This window comes from Phyllostomus discolor, chromosome 4 (genome assembly GCF_004126475.2).
Source record: "Phyllostomus discolor isolate MPI-MPIP mPhyDis1 chromosome 4, mPhyDis1.pri.v3, whole genome shotgun sequence".
NCBI classification, from domain to species: Eukaryota; Metazoa; Chordata; class Mammalia; order Chiroptera; family Phyllostomidae; genus Phyllostomus; species Phyllostomus discolor.
Genome location: NC_040906.2, coordinates 110708270 through 110732995, shown reverse-complemented (window position 1 = coordinate 110732995; position 24726 = coordinate 110708270). Strand labels below are relative to the sequence as shown.

Below are 24726 nucleotides of genomic sequence, written 5' to 3'. Positions count from 1 at the left end.
ATTTATTATTGATATTAAATAGATCTGACAACTTTGGTTCAAGACCTGTTCTATAAAAGGTCTATGCTATATATAATGAGGTACTATCCAAAAGTAACAATCCTACTCTAAAAGAGCTTAAAAATCTAATTGCTAAGATAAATAGACATTGTTAAAAGATACAATATTTTGCAAAAGAAAAGGCCGTGTGAGGTATTTCTTTGGGCCTAGGGGCATGGTGAAAAAAGTTAGGGTGGCACTAAGGGCCCAAGACCCAAGCAAATTTAGAGCCTCTTTTTCACACACGTATGAATATGTATGAAAAAATCAAAATAAACGTAAAAACCAAAATCTTGGCTCCTAAGCAGTTAACAAGGAGGAATTCTGGTTGGGAATATCTGTGCACAAGAGGCCCCAAATTCACCCCTCCCCCTTAAGGTGGCTACCCAGTTCCCCCAATAAGAAGCCGACTTGTTTACCGGACCAGTGCAGCACATATCACAGAGTGCCAGAGTGCCACTCAGAAGGGAAGACCCAGAAAATTAACAATGAGTAACCATGGAAACTGAGAAGTGAAGTGATATTTATTTTGTTTCACACTTTTCTGCTTTTCTATGGGAGAAATAAGAATATATTCGTTTGAAAATTAGGGTAAAAATTACAAAGCTATTGAAAAAGTACCATTCCAAGCCTTGGGAAGAGTGTGGTTCCTTTCCAGAGAAATGTTCAGAGGACAGCCGATCTGAGGGAAAACACCTCCTGAATGGCTGAAGAGGAAGCATGGACTTAGTCTTATCTCCCACCAGGAGGGGCGAGATACGCTCTGAAAGAGTGCCCACGTGCCAGAGAACCACGCCTTCCAAAGGTGCAGGTTCTCTTCACTCAGTTGTTTCCATGCCTTCAACTGGTACTGCTTAGTGCAGAAAGAGGTGGTGCCAGGAATGTGGGCAGTTTCCTTCAGGGCAGCCAAGGGATCCAGGGTCCTGACTAACCAGAAGCTACAATGTTAAATCAATCATTATTCCTCTCATCAGCTATCTGGGGACTCATAGGTCTATCTATGAAAAGGTTAGGAAAACCCTGTGTCCTCAAAGAAGAACGTGCACTTGGCCCAGCTCTAGCAACTTGCCAGGATATTAGGTTTGCTTGCAGACCCATTAATGGGCATCTATCAAAGTTATGAATATCATTCCTGAGCATGGAGGGTTTCTGCCACCCACAAATCTCAGAGAGAGAGATCGTTTGTTTTCTTTGTCCTCATAACATTTTTGGACCAAAGTAACAGAAAGAACCACATTTGGGTGGAATATTCATCAGGCAAATCAATAACAACACTGATGCAAAATTCCAACACCAGACTCTGGTACAAAGATCTTTCACCTCAGCCCTGGCTGGTGTAGCTCAGTGGATTGAGCTCGGGCTGCTAACCAAAGTGTCGCAGGTTCGATTCCCAGCCAGGGCACATGTCTGGGTTGCAGGCCATAACCCCCAGCAACCGCACACTGATGTTTCTCTCTCTCTCTCTATCTCCCTCCCTTCCCTCTCTATAAATAAATAAATAGATAAATAAATAAATAAATAAAATCCCTGCATTTATTTAAAAAAAAAAAAAAAAGATCTTTTACCTCCATTCCTCTTGCCCAGGTGTCACCTAATGTACAGCTGACCTGTCCAGGTCCTGAGAGTGAGGCTGATGGGAACTAAAATACCACCCTACTAGACATTTCTTTGTAAGATCAAGAAGTGTAATGGATAAACAGATAATCCTTATTTCTCTTTTATTTTATGTGGTATTCTGAAGCCAATTCTTAGCCTGACATGATTTAAGATAAAGTTTTCCAGACTATCACAACCTCTCCTCATTTTTATCCCTGGACCTATGGGGCCACTCTTTTCAGATAAAAAGGAGACAACTGTTGTGGCTGCAGCAGAAACTGAAGAGGAGGTTTAGCCTCCCAAGGCTGATAAAAATGTAGCAAACATTGAACAGACACTCTTGTAATGAGGATATAAATTAAGGGGAGTAATAAGGTCAGTCTATTAAAATCATTAGTTTCATTAAGAACTTGCCAAGGCTGGGTGGCATTCCCATTTACCTCCTTAGGAACTCCCCTTCTAAAACCTACTAAAGAACCCAAAACATTATTTAGAGTTTTCACTGAAGCTTTCCTCTCTACCTGAAAGAGGCCCTTACTCTTGAGTCATTTTAAAGAAGAAAGGTTAGCTTTATAGAAGAATCAGAGGTTTCCCAGCTGCTGGCAATTTTTTCCACATTGCAGGAGAACAGCAGGGCAAACACGCCAAGATTAGAAACGACAGTGACAACACACAGGGAGGGGCAGACTCAACCACTAGTGGCCAAGGTGAGCAGCACAAAGATGCAGAAGAATAAACTATGGACTTTAATAAACATCCTATCATGCCTAACAATTGCTGTGGAATGCACTCACTCCTGTTTAAAGACTCAATTTCTCTGTCATGGCAGACAAATGGTGACTCGTTAGAGCGATTTAAACAGATACCGATAAAGGAAGTTTTTGATTAAGGTCATGAATCTGGACTGACAGGAAAGCAATGGTGTTTCAGGGAAAATAACCTACTTAGGGAAGAATTAAACCTGGTAGGGGGAAGGCACCTTTAGTGTGGTGCCAGTAAAGGACCCTGGCAACTTCCAAAGCAACACGCTTCGGAGGCCTGAATGAAGCCTGGACTGGACGCACAGCTTAGGAGAAAAGGAAATTGTCTCGGTCTGTATCATAGTTTCCCTATGAGAAAGAACCAAAAAGAACAAGATGAAAATGACCTCTATCTGTCTCTCCTTACTCTAAAATGTTGTTATTTAATAGCAAATTTCCAAGGGTTTATTTGGGCTTGAAAATGCTTTCAAACTCCTCTTAAAATAATTTTTTTAAAAAAATCACATGACGCTACAGTGGCTATAAAAATAAAGTCCCTTTTTCTTCTTTACTTCAGTCAGATGTCAATTTCTAACCTGGCAATACAGCTACCTTGTCAATAATGTAAAATAAACAAATTGATTAAACTAAATAGATCTATTAATGAGTCATCACATTGATCTGGCAGAAGAAGTACAAACAAGGCCCAGACAGACGGAAATAGTAACCACTGCTTTTTTTGTTTTGCTAATTGTACTCCCCAAAGAGCATTTTCCAATCATCCTTCTGAACAGTACGTCCAGGCAGAAGTGGCTGGAACAAAGGGAACACATGTACTTGAGAGTTGTGACTAGAATGGGTATGCACAATGGTGTCTACGACACAGCACACTGCCAGGGCACACTGTCCAGGGAATGCCTTAGAGGAGCCAATACAGAACAGCAATAACAAAAATAGCTACAAGTACTTAATGAAATGACCTTCTGTAGACTCAAAGAGGGATAGGCAAAATGAAAGTGGAGAAGCATTGTAAGCTTCTTGGAAAAGATACTACTGTTGCCTTCAATTTTATTCGGCAAATATTTACTTAACATTGACTCCTCCATGCTGGGCATAGTGTGGAGGGGCAGGGCAGGTATAGGGCGTAATCTTGCTGATGAAGACATTAGGCTCTAGGCCTCAGAGTTTCTGTGTCAATGTGGCACTGCCCCTTACTAAAGTAAGTTGACCCACGAAGTCGAGCAATGTTTGCCAACCTCTGCCTCCTGCCTCATTTTCTGCAAATGAAAGGGACCAGGGGTCTATTGCCAGAAGCATACAAGGTACTGGCCACCTCCAGATTACCATTCTGTACACACTACAACAAGAGTCAATCCTGAGTCATATGGTACTACTTACAGAGAAGGTTAAAGCTATTTGGTACAATCAAAGGGAGTTTATGGGGGGAGGGAGATAATCTCAATTCAAAGTCACAGTTTTGAAAGCTTGAAATTTAAATCAGACTGGTTCCCTTGAAAGATCCTTAACCATATACACTTACCTTCCTCTACCTGGAAGTGGTCCTCTCCTTACTTCAAAGAGCTGTTACTTGAGAGCAAATGTTCCCCAAGATCCGCTTGGAACTAGATACTGCCACCAGCTAAGTGTCACTGATTTCCCCACACACGCTCTCCCTTTTTCCCTTCTGGGTCTCTCTCTCCTAAAACCCCAGAGCCCTACCCAAGGAAACCCTCTACCTTCACCAAGCTGCTCAAATCCTGGGTGAGAACCAAAACTCCCTTCCTCAATAGTCCCTAGAACGAGTGCACCCAGTATGTTTTTTACTTTCCCATTTAGTAACCTCAGTTACATATAGCTCTCCTCTCCTACCCTGAAATTCACCCGTGACAACTTTTGAGGCACACATATACCCAAAAGCAAGTTGATAAAGAGTCTCTTATCCAGCCAGGACCACAGCCACATCAAATGCTTCACTAGCTGTAACACCTGTCAAGCTTCTCCTCTCTGGACCAGCTTCTCAGTACAGCTAAAGAGTAACTGCCCTTCAATCAGCCCACCACTCAGGAATAAACTGTATTTTCTGACACCCTCAAAGGATGCTTCACACCCTTACAGTTACCAATCTGTTACAAAATTTCATTCCAATTTACCAGTGATCCAGCAGATGATCCAAAATGCATGACAGCTGGTTAAATAGTATCTCCCAAAAGGTCATGTCACCTCACACCTGGGAATGTGAAATAGGATCTTTGCAGATGTAATCAAATTAAATGAGGCAATGCTGTATTAGGGTAGGCCCTAATCCAATGACTGATGTCCTTATAGGAAGAGGGAAATTTGAACACAGACACACACAGAGGCAGAGACTGGAGTTATGCTGCTATATGCCAAGGAATAGCAAGCACGGCTGCCAAGCACCAGAAGCTAGAGGAGGGAAAAAAGCATCCTTCCCAAGAGCCTTAGGAGGAAGTCTGGCCCTGCTGACACCTTGATTTCAGATTTCTGGCCTCCAGGATTGTGAAGAATAAACTGCTGTTGTTTTAAGCCACCCAGTCTGTAATTTGTTACAGCAGTCATAGGAAATTAATACAACTAATAAGTCAAGGTAAATGCAAATGGGACTACTATTAATTGTTTGGTACTTGGGGCAAGCTCCTAGACACTCTACAATTTCTCACTGAGAGCATCTGTGGAAGCTGTGAATGTCCATAACCCTAAAAAAGAGGCAAAGCAAAATGCTACTTTCAATCAGATCAGCAAAATCCTTTGAGTTTAATGTAAACAGCGAATACAGGGATATTCTAATTCCTGCTGAGGGAATTGAGAAAACAATGCAAAAATCTAAGGGGAATTAGGCCAGATCACTGCAGTAGAGAGCCTCAGGATCATTAACAACTACTAAGAGCACAGGACACTCGATGCTCACCACTACAGACATACCCCATTTTACTGCACTTTACAGATGTTATGGTTTGTACAAATTGAAGGCAAGACCCTCCACCAGCAAAATGATTCCAATTCACGTTATTGCGGTAGTCTGGAACCAAGCCTGCAGTATCTCCAAGGTATGCCTGAACTTCCACCTGGTTTATGGCAGCAAAAGAGTGCCACCTACTGAAGGACCAGCAATAAAACTAACGCATTTCTGTAAAAATTCCAATTTTTATTTAAGACATGTCCCCCATCCTATTAGGAAAACTGGCAAGAAAGGGAAGAGAGTCTACAGCCAACATATCTCTGCAGAATTTGACTAATTTTCCTCAAGGAGCAGGGGACTGTATGCTGCCCAATTCAAGCTCCAGGGATTCAAATAACCAGGTGACCAGTGGCCTCAGATCACAGACAAGCATACCTTTTGCTGCATGATTGACAGAGGAGGGCGGTTCATCATCAGACGTAGAGCTGAGGTTCAGGGCAAGCTCTGCAACTCTTTTCTTCTGTTTCTTGATAGGGGCAGTGCATTCTGGGTCATTTCTCCTCTTCATTGTTACTGCAACCATAAATCCAGACAGTGGGCTGCTCATGTCAGAGTCACTAGGATCAGAGCAGGAATTCTAAAGTATAAACCACAAATGGGATGGGACTTGGCAACTCCAAAAATTTTCAGTGCCAGCATTTGAATAGCCTCTTCCTCAAAAAAATTCAGTAAGGACTGCTAGCCAAGCTCTAGTTTTCAAAAATAGCTATTAGTTTCACTGGCAAATGTGGTACTCACAGACTCAAAGGCCTCTGGGCCACTGGGGTCAGATACCAAAAAGTCATGAATCAACTCCACACACCACAGGGGGGAAAGCCTTGGAAACTTGTCATTCTATACCTTTAGTGCAACACGGCCCACATGTAATAACCATGTACACTGGAAATTTCTTATGAAACCTAATGAATGTTAACCAATGTTTCCAAGGTGAAGGGGACCACTCCAGAATGATTGTTCCATCACTGTTATCATTTTACCAAGATAATTAACTTATTATATAATATGATACAAATACTGGCTTTTGGGTTACTTCAGGATGTTTGAAAACGTGAAAATAATGGGAAAGTTTTTCACCAGAGTAAGGAATGGAAGCAGTGGTTGACTTAAGACTGAGGAAATAAGGGTGGGAATGTTTTCAGAACTGGAGGTGGCCATAGTATAGGACTCAAGTACAAAAGCAGTGATTATAACAGGAAACCACCTCCACCATGGCAGGCACCATGGCAGGCACCATGCCACCACCATCCATTCCCATGGGTAACTACATGAGAGGTGTGCATGAGAAAAAAAAATGGAATGGAACAAAGAGATTATGAAGACCCGGAAATTTTAAGAGATTATCAAGTTAAAGAGCAAGCAAGAGTAGTAGTGAATAAGTGTGGTTTATACACAACTGATTGGCTGTAAGACTCAAAACAGCAAACAGATGGGTGACTGGCAGGGCTGCAATCCTTGGGGAAGGGGTTGGTGCAGGGGCAAAAGAACATGCTTATTTTATGTAGTAGAGTAATAGCATTAAAAGAGCAACAAAATCCAAATATACCACTGACCCCCTAAACCTCACAAAACCCTGAATCACATGTTTCACTTCCCTCCAGCTCAAAGATAAGACCGTCAACCCAATGCTCAATCTCATCCCTTCCTAAGGACGTAGCCTCGAATGAGACACAGGCAGGGGCTATCCTGAGGCCGCAGGAAGAACGGAAGACACTTAACAAACAGAAAGCAAGACCAAGCTGAGCCTCATTTAACTTTAAACTCATCTTAAATGCCCCCCCCCCAAGAAAGGTCCCTAACAAAAGCAAAAAGGCCCCTGTGGTTCTTAGCTAGATTCTGGGGGAGGCTGGAAGCAGGGGAAACTCAATGTGGACAATGTTGGGGTGGGTGCAAGGAAAGGCGAGGAGATAGTTGGGTGAAAGGCAGGAGATGCTGGCACTCCTCTCCAAACCACCTTAGATTAGAACATTCCAAATCATCTAATCCAACCCTCTCATTTTTCCACTGGAAAAAAACTGAGGCCCGAGAGGATAAGGCCTTACAGGTAACTAGTGCCCAGCTCAAGTGACCTACACAGGCCCAAATGTGCTCTGGCAGGGAACTTCTAAGCAGAAGGCATGGTTCTAACTGCTGCTTCCTCAGGGAAGGGCTTCATAATGCCCTCTCCAGTCTTCTCTCCCTGGGCCTCCGTTTCGCACTGTCACCCCTATCCATAGAGGGGAGAAATGAGCTCCCATCTATCTCCCCAGGCCAGTCTTCTCATTTGAAGATAACGTGAGTGTGTGAATGTGTGCGCAGAGACGAAGTCAGTGGCAGCTCTGGCTCCCGGGAGCTGGAGGAGCGGGGTAGGGGTGGGGGGAAGGGAGGAGGAAGATAGAGCGAGGAGGCGGTGAGGGTCAAGACCGCGCGCGGATTGGGGGGGCGAGGCGGCGGTGGAGAGGAGGATGCTGAGCCCGCGAGCCCGCCCGCTCGCTCCCCCCGGGGCCGCGCGTCGGCACTCACACTGAGGGGAGAGGGCAAGCTGCCAGGGAGCGGAGAGGGGGGGGTGGTCAGGCCACCAAAGCCGCCGCCGCCACCGGGCCTAGCCCTGCTGCTGCCAGAGCCGCCGGCTCCTCCCTCACTTTCGTTTCCCAAGCCTGTCCAGGGGCGCCGGCCGCGCTGTCGCATTCTGGTCCCGCCCTACGGGAAGCGCAGCTTGATGACGTCACGAGACAGCCGCTCCCTTCGCCCGTCAGGGTCCTGGCCCCCAGGGAAGACCTCTAGGGTTTGGGCCCGCCCCGCCCCCAACCCGGGCGATCCAGGGCGCTTGCGCAGAAGAGCCAGCCGGGAAAGGATTCAAAAGCAAAAGTAACTTAGTATCTTCTCTTCCGTCTGTGAGGACGAAAGATAAAAATTTAAGAGCCAAGTGCCGTTACCTCACCTCATCTCACTCAGTCTCATTGTATTCATTTTGCAGATTAATAACAAGTTTAAAGAGGTAGCCGGTAAACTGCTTGAGGGCAGAAACCCAGCCTTCATGTTGACTGATGTACCCCAGCATCCACCACGTACTACATCCTCAAAAGAGGTTGAACGGAATGTCAGAAGAATAGAAGGAATACTATCTTTGGCAACTTACCATATGGACATAGATGGCTTCCATCCCAAACCTCTCTTCCAATTTTCAGGCCAATATGGCCATGAGTCCAAGACATCCTCAGTCCTCACACCCAAAATGCAAATCTGACCCTGTGTTCTCCCATAGGCCTACTCTTTTTCCAGTCAATGGCACCATCATTCATTCTGTTGGTCCAAGCAGAAATCTGAGGAGGTTCCATCTCCCTCATTTTCCAGAGTCTCCAACATCCACTTAATTGAGTTTATCTCCTAACTTCAAATCTCTCCGTTCTTCTCCCACCCCATTGCAACTACCCTCTCTCACTTGGATTTGTCCAATAATTTTCAAGTCATTGTAACTGTCTCTAGTCACGATCCCTCTAGCGCAGTGATTCTCAACCAATGTGCTGCAAGAATTTTTAAAACATGGCAAAACCTGACTATTTAGTCAGGGGCATTGACTTCTTTTCTCTTGGAGTGTCAAGTAAAAGCATGATAACACCCTGGCTGGTGTGGCTCAGTGGGTTGAGTGCCGGCCTCCGAACAAAGGTTTGCCAGTTCAATTCCCAGTCAGGGCACATGCCTGGGATGCAGGCCGGGTCCCCAGCTGGGAGAATGTGAGAGGCAACTACACACTGATGTTTCTCTCCCTCTCTTTCTCTCACCCTTTCTCTGAAAATAAATAAATAAAATCTTAAAAAAAAAAAAAAGGCATGACAACAGCCAACACAGCAATAGCCATGTTGGTGTGAATGAATCAAAATTACCTATTTTTTTGTCAGATCAGCAAAAAATATATTTTTGGTGTGCCAAAGAATTTTAGTAATTAGTTTATGTGTGCCATGAAATAAAAATGGTTGAAAATCTGTGCTCTAGTGCATTCTCCATAAAACCAACATGATTTCAAAATTTTTTATTCAGATCCTGCCACAATCTGTGAATGATTAAAACCCATCAATGGCTTCCCATTTCTCTTAGGATGAAGCTAATGTCCTTAAGATGGCTACAAAAACCTCTAGTCTGACCCCTTCTGCTACCTTGTCCCTTCCTTCTCCCTATCCTGGTTTTCTCTGTTTCTCAACCATGCCATATCTATTAAGGGTTCATTCCACTGTCTGGGTCACTCCAACCCCTCTTTGCTTGGCCAATGTCTACTTAGCAGTTTAGGTCAGTATATCTGGAAATCTTTCCTGACCCCTCCACTGAGCACGCCATCACTTCTCAATCAAAGCATTTACCACCCATTGACTCATCTGCCTCCCCAACTCAGCTGTAAACTGGGTAGAGGAAAGGTTATGTCTGTGTGTCTGTGTTAGATGTTTAGTACAGTGGCTGGTAGTGGGTGCTCGATAGACATTTACTGAATCTGTGGAAGTGTGGAATACGAATGAAGACTGAATGATGTGCCCGAGGTCAGAGCTGGAAAGCAGCAAATGAGCATTTAAAACCAGGTCTCTTTGGTTCTGAAGCTGAGTGTTTTTCCACATGTGGAAACATCAGCAGGGGTTTTCACATGTGTTGTGCCTTGGACACCTTTGGTAATTTTATAAAGTTCATGGACTCATTCTCAAAATAACAATTTGAAAGACATAAAATGTTCAGAATGACAAAGGAAATAAATTAGGTTGAAATACAATTAATATATCTAACAATTGTGTGATTTGTTATTAATTTTAATGTAAAGCATTAAGTAATTAGGGAATACATTTAAAATATAGAAAAGTTCAAGTTTATTTTCTAATGTGTATGAGTGAATCCAATGCATACTACAGTAACAACCAGATAAATACATGGGGGAAAGATGAACCTTAATTCCTACCTTACACCATAAGTAAAATTAAGTCAAAATGGATCAGAGCTAAAATAATAAACCTTGTAAAAGCAAACAAGGATGTCTATAGTTAACAACATAGACATTATGTATTGTGTGTTTGGAAGTTTCTAAGAGAGTAGATCTTAACATTTCTCATTACAAGAAAAAAATCTGTGACTATGTGAGGTGATGAATAACTAAACTAATTGTTAATGATTTCCCAATATGTACATATGTCAAATCATTATGTTGTACACCTTCAACTACTACAATGTTATAGGTCAATTATATCTTAATAAAACAGGAAAAAGTGAACATTGGAGAATATCTTTGCAGACTTGGAATGGACAAAGATTTTATACATAAAACCCAGAGAGCATTAGTTGGAAGAAAAAATTTAATGTAGACCTCATTAAAATAAAAGGTGTGTCTCCTCATCCAAAGACACCATTAAGAAATTAAATAGGCAAACTACAGACTGAGAGAAAAACATTCACAATACATATATCTGACAATTTACTTAAACCCAAAAATATATATAATATCCAGTAATAAAAAGAAAAACAGAAGATTCTAATACCTGTCAAAATGGAGAAAACACATTCCATCCCATTTCTCTCAGTAAATACAATGTAAAGCCTAGGCAGAACGTATGAAACACGCACGTGAGGGATTCTGGAAAGTAAAAGGCGGCAGGATTATTGAGGAAGGAAAGTGGAAGTCAATCACCAAATCAGGAGTGAGTTTCCCAAATTCCACCCCCACACTATCTCCCAGCCCAGACTGAAAGGCAGCAAGAAACCTGAAACGTCCTAAATATCCTCTGTGCTCTGCCCATTTATCGTTCCCCCTCTGAATCCCTAAAACCACTGATCTCTTTTCTGTCTCCACAGTTCTTTTCCTGAATGTCATACAACTGGGAATCTGCAGTAGGTAGCCTGTTCAGGTGGCCATTTTCCATTAGAAATGTGTATTTAAGGTCCCTGCATGTCTTTTCATGGCTTGATAGCTCATTTCCTTCTGAAGTATATTTCAGCCTTAAAAAGTAAGAACTCTTGTCACATGGAATAACAAGGATGAACATGCAGGACGTTATACTAAGTGAAATACCCAGTCATAAAAAAAAATACTTTCTCATTGTACTTATATGAGGTATCTATAGTAGTAAAAATCATAGAAAGAGAAAGTAGAATTGTATTTGCCAAGGACTGAAGGGAGGAAGAAATGGGACGTTATTGTTCAATAGTTATAGCGTTTCGGTTTCATAAGATAAAGAGTTTCTGCCCTGGCCAGGTAGCTCAGCTGGTTAGATGGTCATGCCATATGCCGAGGTTGTGGGTTCATAAGGGGATAAACAAATAGATGTTCCTCCTTCTCTCTCTCTCTTTCTCTCCCCCTCTTTCTCTCACCTCCTTCCTCTCTCTCTAAAATCAATTTAAAAAGAGATGAAAAATCTCTGAAGATATATTACACAACAATATAAACATAGTTAACACTGTTAACACTTTAAAATGGTTAAGATGGTAAATTTTATGTAATCTGGGTTTTTTTTTATCACAATTGAAAGAAAAACATCTGTTATAATTATAATCCAAGGAGAATTGAAGACTCTTAAAATGAATAGAAAGAAAAAATATAAAAAGGACCAATGGGAATTTTAGAATTGAAAAATACAGTTACAAAACAATTTTTTTCACAAAGGGCTCAAGAGCAGAATGGAGATGCAAATGGAGAGTCACTGAATTTGAAGAGAGATCGATGGAAAGTATCAAATATGAACGACAAAGAGAAGGAAAATTGAACAGAATTCCAAGAACCTGTGGGAAAAAACCCTAAAGGTCTAGCACTCATGTCATCAGAGTTTCAAAAGGAAAGAAGAAAGAAAATATATGTGATGCAGATAAAATATTGAAAGAAATAATTCTTAAAAACTTCCAAAAGTTGGCAAAAGACATAAACTTACAGGCTTAAGAAGTTCAGCCATCTCCAAACAGGGAAAACTCAAAGAAACCTATTCCCAAACTTATTATGATTAAAACTGCTGAAAACTAAAGGCAAAGAAAATATCTTGAAAACAGATGGATAAAAACTATATACCTTATATAGGGACAGAACAAACAGAATGACTGTGGATTTCACATCAAAAATGTCTAGAATTAAGAAAGAGCAATAAAAACAGTTAATACCTAGGTAAATATTTTTCTCCTCTAATGTTTTAAAAAACATATATGATAGCAAAAAGCAAAAAAATATAGCACTGGCCCTGACTGGCTCAGCTGGCTGGGTGCTGTCCTTTGAAGCAAAAGACCCCTCACTGATTGTGTTCAGAGCATCATGCCTGGTTTGCAGGTTCGGTCAGGGGTCAGGGTGTGTATACGAGGCAAGCCATCTATGTTTCTCTCCATCTCTTTCTTCCTCCCTTCCCCAGTTTCTAAAAATAAATAAATAAATAAATAAATAAAATCATCTATACACACATGTATGTAATGCTGTCTGATGGAATTTTCAATAGGTGTAGATGTACTACATATAACAACTACAACAGATAGGGTAGGGCCAAAGAACCTATAAGGTGTTAAGATTTTAAAATTACACTTAAAGTAGTAAAATAGGAATTCTAAACAGACTGAAAAGCTATTTATATATGTGTATATATATATACCTATATAGAGGCATACCTCATTTTATTGCACTTTGCTTTATTGCACTTCACAGATGTTGTGTTTTTTACAAAGTAAAGGCAAGACCCTCCACCAGCAAAAAGATTGTGACTTGCTCTATTGAGATGGTCTGGAAACAAAGCCACGAAATCTCTGAGGTATGCCTGTATTGTAATCCCTGGAGCAACCTCTTAAAAAAAAAAAAAAGATTTAGGAATTCTGACATTTGGACATGAACTAAGGGGTGGGGGGTAAATGCTGGTGGGAGAGGGATGCAGGGTGGAGGGGAATAAAGGGAGGAAAAATGGAACAACTGTAATAGCATAATCAATAAAATATATTTTTTAAAAAAGAACCATGAGCTTTGTGGCATTTAACTTGTGCCCGTCCTGTCTCGTTATCACCAGCTCCGTGGCAGACTTGAAAACCAACAACGTGGCAACTGCGGTAGCTGAAAAAAGCACAAGCCAAGGGCCACTAAAGAGCACAAAACAGGCTCGGAACTCCCCCAGTCCCTTCCCCAAGTCATGTCACTATCTGACCTGTCCGGAAGCTCATCTCAAAAGCCTCGTTCTCGAGCTTGTCTTTATTTTACCTGACTCAGAGGTTACTTTGTGCACACAGTACTATTTGAAAAATAGTTGTCAAACTATTATTTTTGACTAATTGTCAAAAAATAATTGTCAAAAATAATAATAAAATAGTTGTCAAACTATTTTAGTAGTAGTTGTTTAATATTTCATCTGCCTGAAGCAGCATCACCAATGGAGCTAACAAAAACCTTAAAAGAAATATCTGGGAATTAGTTGCCCATTGGGGTTTCTGCAAAGCCCCAGAATATTCCTAGGTATTTAGAAGGCCACGTGAATGTGCAGGGCTATGCACATGCTGAGGAAAGATCTGAGAAGGCCCCAATCTCTCAGCTCTGACTGACTTTGAGTCTCTCTACAAGACAAAGGCAGAGCTGTAAAGAGCCTGTCAGAGCACTGAAGCCACACAGACTCTTGATGAAGGCGAGGAAATTTATTGGTTTGAGGTATCTAAGGGAATCCATCTAGTCATTAGCTGATCATTAAGCTAACCAAGCAGAAACTTCAGTGGCCATGCATGACAAAGAATACAGGCTTTACAGAACTAGTTCAGGGAAATCATTCAAAAACAGCAACAAAAACAAACCATACTTGCAAAGAACATGTATTCTGCTGTTGTTGGGTGACGAGTTCCACAACTGTCGATTAGATCTAGCTGATAGATGATGTCGTTCAGTTTTTGTACATCCATGCTGATTTCTGTCTACTGTTCGACTGATCACTGGGGTATCTTATATCCATGGTTTCCACATTAGTTTAGATACTCAGTTTTCTACACACTAGGAAATGAATGATAAAGTGTGCTCCAGACACCGGAAGGGGTGAGGGGAACAGTCTATAGAAACTGTGCCTGAGGAAGCCCAGAGGCTGAGCCTAGTAGACAACAGTTTTAAATCAGCAATTATAATATATTTAAATAATTAAAGAAAATTATATCTAAAATTTTAAAAGAGCCCTGACTAGTGTGGCTCAGTTGGTTGGGTGTTGTTCTGCCAAGCAAAAGGTTGCTGGTTCAATTTCTGGTCAGGACACATGCCTAGGTTGCAGGTTCGGTCCCTGGTCATGGCACACACAAGGGCATGTTTCTCACATTGATGTTTCTCTCCCTCCCCTGCCCTCTCTCTAAAAATAAATAAATAAAATATTTTTTAAAAGAATTAAAAGAAAATATGATGACAACATTGCACCAAATAGAGAACATCAATAAAGAAATAGCAATTACTTTTCAAGGAATCAAATAGAAATTCTAAACTTGAAAAATGTAATAACTGACATAAAATTTCACTATTGGGGTTTGCTATGGACTGAATTGTGTACCCCACAAAATGAATATGTTGAAACTCAAACTCCCAATGTGACTGTATTTGGAGATAATATAAATAATATAAATAATGTAAGGAAGTAATTATGGTTAAATGGAGTCATAATGGATCCTAAATAAGATTAACAGCTCATTTCTCATCATAGAAGCCAGATGTCAGATGACATTCAAAGAGTAGAAAGAAAAAAACACCATCAATCAAAAATTCTATATCCAGAAAAACTACCCTAGGGAAAAAAGCAATGAAAAGAAACAAACTGGGGGAGGAGGTGCATAAAGAAAAAAGTTAAGACATTTCCAATAAACAAAAACATACAATTTGTCACTAATACACCTGCCTTACAAGAAATACTGGAAGGACTACAAGTGCTGCCCTCAGGCACTGTTGGTGGGGACACAGATTGGCACAGCCACTGTGGAAAACAGTGTCAAATTTCCTCAAAAAGTTAAAAATGGAACTGCCTTATGACTTAGAGATTCCACTTTTGGGTATATATCCAAAGAAAACCAAAACACTAATTTAAAAGAATGTGATCATATGTTCATTACAATGTTGTTTACAATAGCAAAGATATGTGATTAACCTAAGTATCCATCAATAGACAAATGGATAAAGAAGTTGTGGTACATACATACAATGGAATATTACTCGACCATAAAAAAGAATGACACCTCATCATTTGTGACAGCATGGATGGACCTAAAGAATGTTATGCTAAGTAAAATAAGTCAGATAGAGAAAGACAAATACTATATGATTTTATTTGCATATGAAATCAAAGAGCAAAACAAACAAACAAATAAAATCAAAAGAGGTTGATTTTGATTTTATCAAAATCTGTACCTGGTACAGAGATAGGTACAGAGATAGACTGATGGTTGTCAGAGGGAAGGGGGTTTGAGGAGCTGGGTGGAAAAGGTGAAGGGATTAAGAAGTACCAATTTGTAGTCTCAAAATAGTCATGGGCATGTAAACTGCAGCATAAGGAATATAGTAAATAATATTGAAATAATTATGTACAGTGGCAGGTGGGTACTTGAAATATTGGGAGGAACACTTCGTAACCACTCTGCTGTATACCTGAAACTATTATACAAAGAAATATTGAATGTAAAATGGAATAAAGTAAAACTTGTGGCCCAAGAAGAACAATAAAAGGAAATACTAAAAGGAGTTCTTCAAGCTGAAAAAAGGACACTAGACAATAAATGGAATCTACACAAAGAAATATATAGCATCAGTAAATATTCCCTCAAATTCATTTTGGGAGTAGGCAAATGAAATGGAGTAAAAAGTTGCATGCAGAGCACTCTATCTTATATTGCCTCCCATACTAAACCTTCCTTCCTAATCAGAAAACCAGTTAGAAGCAGTTTGAGAAGATAAGTATTTATTTCTTATTTAAAAAACAAACATATGAATATTTAAAGCTATTCAAAGACATAGAGTCAAAAACACATTAGATAAATTAAAATGGAATATTTTAAAGTTTTTCATAATCCAAAAGAAGTCAAGAAAGAGAAAACATTGGTATTAAAAACAGCATGAACAAAGAGAAAACAAGAAATAAAATGACAGACCTAAATCCAAACACATCAATAACTATATTAAATATCGGTGGTCTAAACATATCAATTAAAAGACAAAGATTGTCAGAAAGGATTCTTAAAAATCAGGAACCAACTCTGGCTGGTGTGTCTCAGTGGATTGAGGATGGGCCCATGAACCAAAAGGTCACCTGTCCAATTCCCGGTTGGGGGCACATGCCTGGGTAGTGGGCCAAGTTCCCAGTTGGGGGCATTTGAGAGGCAACCAGTCGACTCTCTCACACATTAATGTTTCTTTCCCTTCTCCTCTCTCTAAACATAAATTTAATTTTAAAAAAATCAGGAACCAACTATATGCTGACTGTAAAAACCCACTAAATATAGTAAGCAAATGTAGATTAATAATAAATAATACAATAATTAATAAATAAATAATATAAGAGTAAACTTTGTTTTGTATACTCACAACTGTAAACCTATTTTTGCCCACCACTGTGTAAAGGTATACATCAGTTAAAATGAAAAAAATTAAGAAATTATATACCAAGCAAACACTCATCAAAATAAAGCAGAAATTTTGACAATAATATCAGTCAAAGTAGATGTTAGTGAAGAAAATTATCAGGGATAAAGAGAGATACTGCATAATAATAAAAGGATTCATCAAGAAGATGTAAAAATCCTACCTTTGTGTGTACCTAATACCAGAGCTTGGAAATAAATGTGAAGACTGATAGAAATGAAAGGGAAAATGAACGACTCCACCATTATGATTGAAGAGTTCAAAACTCATCTCTCAGTAGCCATTGTAACAGTAGACAAAAAATCAGCAAGGATATAGACAAACTGAACAATATCATCAACCATCTATATCTAATTGACAACAAAGAACACTTACCCGACAAGAGCAAAATATCCATTCTTTTAAAGTACACATGTGCACCAAGATAGCCCATTGAGAATCATAAAATAAACTTAATAAATTTAAAACAATTAAAGTAACACAAAGTTCCCTGACTATATAGCATTAAAGTAGAAATAAATAACAGAAAGATAACTAAAAAAAATCTCCAACTACTTGGAAACTATTTTAATTTTTAAAATAATCCATGAGTCAACAAAATCTCAATGGAAATTAGAGAATACTTTAAACAAAATTAAAATGAAAATACAACATATCAAATTTGTAGGATGCAGCTATGTCATGCTTAAAGGTAAATTTTATTGTATTAAACGCTTCTATCAGAAAAGAAGAGAAGTCACAATTCAACAATCAAAACTTCTACCTTAAGAAAATAGAAAAGGAAGAGCAAATAAGGAAACATAGGGAGGAAATAATTAAAAATAAAAGCTCTGATGATTACACACTGTATAATTCCATCTACATGACCCCTGGAAAAGAAAAAAACTATTGGGACAAAGAATAGATCAATGACCAGCCAAGATGGAGGCATAGGTCAATATACTTTGCTTCCTCATACAAACAAAAGAAGGACAACAGTCAATTTAGAAACAAAAACCAACCAGAACGTCCAAAAATCGAACTGTATGGAAGTCTGATAACCAAGAGCTTAAAGAAGAAACATTCATCTAGACTTATAAGGAGGGACCAAGATGGGTAGCCAGGGTGGAGAGGGCCTGTGGCAAGGCAGCAGCTGGCGGACTAGGAGGGCAACATGGCAGCTGGCAGACCAGGAGGTCCCACATTCATGTGCAGATAAGCGGGAAGGAGCAACTGGGGAGCAAGACAGATGGAGCACCCCAGGGTTCCAGCATGGGAAAACAAAGCCTCAAAACCTCTGGCTGTAAAACCTGTGGGGGTTGGAACAGTGGGAGAGACTCTCAGCCTCACAGGAGAGACCATAGGAGGGTCCTAAAAAGTACAAAAACCCACCCACCAGGGAACCAGCCCAAGAAGGCCTAATTCACTTCTGGGTAGCAGAGGAATTGACTGAAAGCCGGCTGAGAGCTGAGCAAGAGGCTTTGTTCCCTTTGTGACCCCTCCCCCTCACACCGTGCCACAAGTCAGCGACCTGAGTTGCCCCACCCTGGCAACTACCTAAGGCTCCACCCCTTACAACATAACAGGTGAGCCAAGACAGAGAAATATGGCCCAAATGAAAGAACAGATAAAAACTGCTCCAAAAGAACTAAATGAAATGGGGATAACCAACCTATCAGATGCAAAGTTCAAAACATTTGTGATCAGGATACTCAAAAAACTCATGGAGTGCAGCAACAACATAAAAATACCCAGGAAGGAATAAAGGTTACACTAAGTGAAATAAAGAAAAATCTATAGGGAACCAACAATTGAAGGGATGAAGCCTGGATTCAAATCAACAATTTGGAACATGAAGAAGAAAAAAAGCATTGAACCATAATAGCAAGAAGAAAAAAAGAATTTTAAAAAATGAAGATAGTATAAGGAAGCTCGGGGACATCTCCAAATGCATCAACATCCAAATCATAGGAATGCCAGAAGGAATAGAGGAAGAGCAAGAAATTGAAAACTTATTTGAAAAATAATAAAAGAAAATATCCCTAATTTGGTGAAGGACATAGACATGCAAGTTTGGGAAGCACAGAGTCCCAAATAAGTTGGACCCAAAGAGGACCACACCAAGACACATCATAATTAAAATGCCAAAGGTTAAAGATAAAGAGAGAATCTTAAAAACAGCCAGAGAAAAGCAGAGAGTTACCTATGAAGGAGTTCCCATAAGACTGTCAGCTAATTTCTCAAAAGAAACTTTATTGACAAGAAGAGACTAGCAAGAAGTATTTAAAGTGATGAAAAGCAAGGACCTACAACCAAAATTACTCTACCTGACAAAGTTATCATTTAGAATGGAAGCAGATACAGTGCTTCCCAGATAAGGTAAAGTTAAAGGAGTTCATCATCACCAAGCCCTTATTATATGAAATGTTAAATGGACTTATTTAAGAAAAAGATCAAAACTCTGAACAGTAAAATGGTAATCACTTTGCAACTATCAACAATTGAATATGAAAAAACAAACTAAGCAATCAGAACAGGAACAAAATCATAGATACGGAGATCATTCACAGGATTATCATTTGGGAAAGGGAAGGGGGAGAATAAGAGAAAAGGTGCAGGGATTAAGAAGCATAATTGATAGGTATAAAATAGACCAGGGCGGGGGGCGTTAAGAATAGTATAGGAAATGGAGAAGCCAAAGAACTTATGTGCATGACGCGTGGACATGAACTGTGGCGGGGGGCGGGGTGGGAATGCTGGAGGGAATGGGGGTACATTGTGGAGGGGAGGAAAGGGGGATAACTGAGACAACTGTTAGCATAATCAATAAAAATATATATTTTTAAGATTTTATTTATTTATTTTTAGAGGCAGAGTAAAAGAGGGAGAAAGAGAGAAACATCAATGTGTGGTTGCCTTTTGCATGCCCCTAACTGGAGAGCTGACCTGCAAATCAGGCATGTACCCTGACTGGGCATTGAACCAGCGACCCCTTGGTTCACAGGCCAGTGTTCAATCCACTGAACCACACCAGCCAGGGCAATAAAAATATATATTTTTAAAATGTAACATATCCAAAGAAACCAAGCACATAAGAGTACATATTCTATGACTCTACTTACATAAAGTTCAAGAACAGTCAAAACCAATCTCTAGGGATTTCACAACAGTGTTGGGCCATGGGACAGACTGAAAGGGAACTGTAAGGGAACTTCCTGGGGTGCTGGAAGCATTTTATATCTTGATCAATTTGTTGGTTACCAGGTACACGCATTGTCAAAACTTATGACAGAACTTGAAATTCATGAAACTGTTCACTCAACATCAGTGACTTTGTAACTGCAGAACTAGCTCAAAATAGTGCTATCCTGTTTAACCAGGTATTGGTTGCTTTTCCGAGACAACAGACCAAATGCGTATGTCACGCTCAGAGGAGAGAATTTGACCTTTACCTTCATCTGGAGCCAAAGTCTCTCCCCAAAACACACACACACACACACACACACGCGGAACCAAAGGACCAGGACATATCTGGAACATTCTGAGACTTTACACTGGAAACCTTTCAGAAGCTGAGGGCCCATTGTCCAGAAATATCTGGTACGAAACCTTTTTTCCATAATGACCAAGTTGCAAGGTTCTCCAATTAAAACTTGCTCTACTAGAGCTTCTGCATACGTTTTCCCTTTATACCCTTAAAAAGTCACCTGGACCTCTGGATCAGGGAGTTCAGACTTTTGGGCATTAGATTCCCATTCTCCTGGGTGGCACTATTCATAATAAAATAGCCAATATTTCTTCACTGCTATTCTTGGTGTTTAGTGTTTGGCTCTGCTGGTGCCTGGTGGACGATCAAACACTTTCTGTTCTGTAACAATTTCACTGGACGTAAAACTTACCTCAATAAAGAATTACCCATGTGTATGAATAAAATAAGTGAGAAAGACCAATTCTTACCTAGCTTAAATAAGAAACCAAACTGTGAGATGGTCTTTGATGTTCATGTTTTGTTGGACATTTTTCTTTCAAAAAAGTTTATTTGTATTCACAGTTTAAAATGCATTCTTTTTTAAAAAATAAATTTTATTGATTATGCTATTCCAGTTGTCCCATCCCTCCCTTTATTCCCCTCCACCCTGCGCACCCCCTGCACCAGCATCACCCCCCTTAGCTCATGTCCATGGGTCATACATATAAGTTCTTTGGCTTCTCCATTTCCTATACTATTCTTAACCTCTCCCTGTCTATTTTGTACCTACTGTTTACGCTTCTTATTCCCTGTATCTTTTCCCCCATTCATCTCCCTCCTCATCCCTGCTGATAACCCTCCATGTGATCTCCATTTCTGTGGTTCTGTTCCTGTTCTAGTTGTTCGCTTAGTTCCTTTTTGTTTTTGTTTTAGGTTCGGTTGTTAATAACTGTGAGTTTATTGTCATTTTACTGTTCATATTTTTTATGTTCTTTTTCTTAGATAAGTCCCTTTAACGTTTCATATAATAAGGGTTTGGTGATGATGAACTCCTTTAATTTGACCTTCTCTGGCAAGCACTTTATCTGCCCTTCCTTTCTAAATGAAAGCTTTGCTGGATAGAGTAATCTTGGATGTAGGTCTTTGCCTTTTATGACTTGGAATATTTCTTTCCAGTCCCTTGTTGCCTGTAAGATTTCTTTCGAGACATCTCTTATGGGAACTCCTTTGTAGGTAACTGTCTCCTTTCCTCCTGTTACTTTTAAGATTTTCTCCTTAACTTTAATCTTGGGTAATGTAATTACAGTGTGCCTTAGTGTGTTCTTCCTTGGGTCCAACTTCTTTGTGACTGTCTGAGCTTCCTGGCCTTCCTGGAAGCTTATTTCCTTCACCAGATTGGGGATGTTTTCTTTCATTAATTTTTCAAATAAGTTTTCAATTTCTTACTTTTCCTGTTCTCCTTCTGGCATCCATATGATTCGGATGTTGGAAGGGTTAAAGCTGTCCCAGAGATTCCTAAGGCTCTCCTCATATTTTTGAATTATTGTTTCTTCATTATGTTCTGGTTGACTGTTTATTTGTTCCTTCTGCTCCAAATCATTGATTTGAGTACTATTTTCCCTTCCTTCAGTATTGGTTCCCTATGTATTTTCCTTTATTTCACTCTGCGTAGCCTTCATTTCTTCCTCTATTTTGCACCTGTACTCCATCATTTCTGTGAGCATCCCGATTACCAGTATTTTGAACTCTGCATCTGATAGGTTGGCTATCTCCTCAGCACTTATTTCTTTTTCTGGAGTTTTGATTCTTTCTTTCCTTTTGGCTATATTCCTTTGTCTTGGTGCACTTACTATGTTGTAAGGGGTGGAGCCTGAGGTATTCACCAGGGTGGGGCAACCCACCTTTTTGAATGTGGTGCTGTAGTTGGGGGCAGGTCTGAGAGGAAACAATTCCTCTTGCTCAGCTCTTGTCCTGCTCTCAGTTACTTCTGCCTCTATTCACAAGCAAATTGGGCCCTTCTGGTGCTGATTCCCAGGTGGGTGGGATTGTATACATTGTAGGACCCTGTGGGTTTCTCCAACAAACTCTCCTTTGAAGCTGGGAGTTTCTCCCACTGCCACAATTCCCACAGGTTTTTACAACCAGGCTATTTTAAGGCTTTATTTCCTCACACTGGAATCCTGGGTTGCTCAGTCTGTCTTGCTCCCCAGTTGTTCCTCCCTGCTTACCCACATGTGAACATGGGACTGCCTGGTCTTTCACCTTGCCAGATATCCTCTCTACCCAGGCTGCCTGTCACTGCCCCTCCTACCAGTCTGGATCAATGTTTCTTGTTTAACTCCTTGGTTGTTGGACTTTCATACATTTTGATTTTCTGTCAGTTCTAGTTGTTTTTTGTTTTTAAATTTGTTGCTGTCCTTCTTTTGGTTGTGCAAGGAAGCAAAGTGTATCTACCTACACATCCATCTTAACTGGAAGTCCTTGGACTTTTAATAAATGTTTAATATTTATTTTCACGGTCAGTGTTGAAAATCCCCATTCATAGATTCATAAAGATCTATAGCTGCAAATGGGATTAAGCCTTCTAGATTTCTTTTTAATCAAGGCAAGAATAATCCTTTCTCAAGGAATATGCCAGAATTCTCCAGGTAGGCTGGGTTACTCCCCCATTAATGAAGATTAATGGATTAATTCCTTCAGTTATATCAACATCTTAACATCTTTGACTTAGTTATATGAGAAAAGAAAGGGATTGCACATGTATGCTTCAACCTAGAAGCCATCAAGATATAAGGAACGTTCGAAAGACTTCTGAAATGTTCCAGAAATTTGCAAATTTTTCATTTCAAAAAAACTGATAGAATTTTGTACTACATCTCCATTTTAGAAAAGCCTATACTCCAGTTTCTTTCTTATCTATCACTTAACCAAAAATATTCTTAATTTTTAAGAAGCATCTATAACATTGACTTCATAACACGGAACTGAAATGTTTAATTCATTCACATGGTTTAAAGTATATGCCAGATAAGCCAATGCATGGATAAAGTTCCTTTCCTCATGTCTCAAGAGTGGATTTTCTTTTTAAAATTTCACTTAAAGTAAAACTTCTGTCCTCTATTTGAACAGTCCCTTGAAGGCAAATCTTTGTGAAGGCCAGCAAACTTCTGTGTGGTAGGAAAGGAATTCACATGTGATTCTTGTATCTTTACAAAAATTTTACAAATGCATTTGAGTCAAGATCTGCCTCTGATAAAGTTGGTGACATTTATGGCTATTGACAAAACTTCTTTTTTCAGGGCTATGAGAAGAATCTTTGCTGTCAGTGTGAAGAGTGTCAATGGGAAGAGTTTCCTTTTTCATAAAGCAGCAACACTAGATGAGTCGCCAATCACCTCAGGGGCTCCCTCCATATGAAATACCAATGTTTTCTTTCCAAAGTTTAATTTTGCAAAAATATTTTCATCATTTTCAAATGTTCACAGCCTTTGTAGTTTCCAAAAGGACTTATAAAATAAGAATTCTTCCTTGATGACATCAGCCTGTATACAGGAAACAAAAAGAGGGAGCTGGTGACATTGAGAGATTGCAGAGAGACATATCTTACACAGATGCTCTTTCAGGCTGGGCAGATGTGAGATGCTCCTTCAATTTTGCTGACACCATACTTCAATTCACATCAATTTTACACACACACTCACACACAACTATGGTGTTTTTGTTCCATCACATTCAAAAATAATGGAAGTGAAACAATATAATACATAGTTTTCACCATTTGTCATTTTCTTCGACATTTCATTTTAAATTGGATTTATAAAAAGATACAAAAGAAAGCTAAAAGGAATCATTTGATTCCATTTACTCAATTTATTTTGAAATAATTTTAGACTTATAGAAAACTTGCAAAAATACTACAAAGAATTCCCACATACCCTTGGCTAGTTTCCCCAATCTTCCCCACATTTTACCTCATTCATTTCATCGTTTTCTCTCCATATACACATATTTCTATATATACATAGTTCTCTCTATTATCATTTCATATATGCACATACACATTCATCTCTCTGTATAAATACATATTGTTTTCATGAACCACTTAAAAGTATACTGCAGGCATGATAGCTCTTCAAACCTAAATATTAACTTGTTTCATAAGAACAAAGGATAGAAATCAGAATGTTAACATTGACATAGTTTAATTGGCAGACCTTATTTATATTTCACCAATTGTCTTATAATGCCCATTGTGGCAAATAATTTTTGGATGAATTTTTGTGAGTATGCAAAAACAATTTATATTTCTATTATTATTTTAATAACTTTTTATTTTCCACACAACTTTTGTAAAAAAGTAAACCTACTTTTGCCCTGC

General features: G+C 39.5%; 1 protein-coding gene and 1 long non-coding RNA gene across 6 annotated transcripts in view; both read right to left on the bottom strand.

Moving 5' to 3' along the window:
- Positions 1-8039, bottom strand: part of CMTR1 (cap methyltransferase 1) — a 44708-nt gene extending 36669 nt beyond the window's left edge. For 4 of the 5 annotated variants that reach the window (XR_004902733.1, XM_036024054.1, XM_036024056.1 and 1 more), the window contains exon 1: positions 5728-5883. Coding sequence is in view for 4 of the 5 variants with exons in the window: in XM_036024054.1 (XP_035879947.1) it covers positions 5728-5875 (148 nt within the window). In the remaining variant the exon portion in view is untranslated. Of the gene's footprint in view, positions 1-5727; positions 5884-7851 lie in introns of those variants that run through there. The other variant, XM_028508839.2, reaches the window with a different exon arrangement.
- On the bottom strand, positions 546-5721 carry LOC118500182. Its single transcript, XR_004902735.1, has 2 exons — positions 1605-5721; positions 546-1359 (listed from the first exon to the last, which is right to left on the bottom strand). It is a non-coding gene; the product is annotated as an uncharacterized LOC118500182 (long non-coding RNA).
- Positions 8040-24726: the final 16687 nt, after the last annotated feature.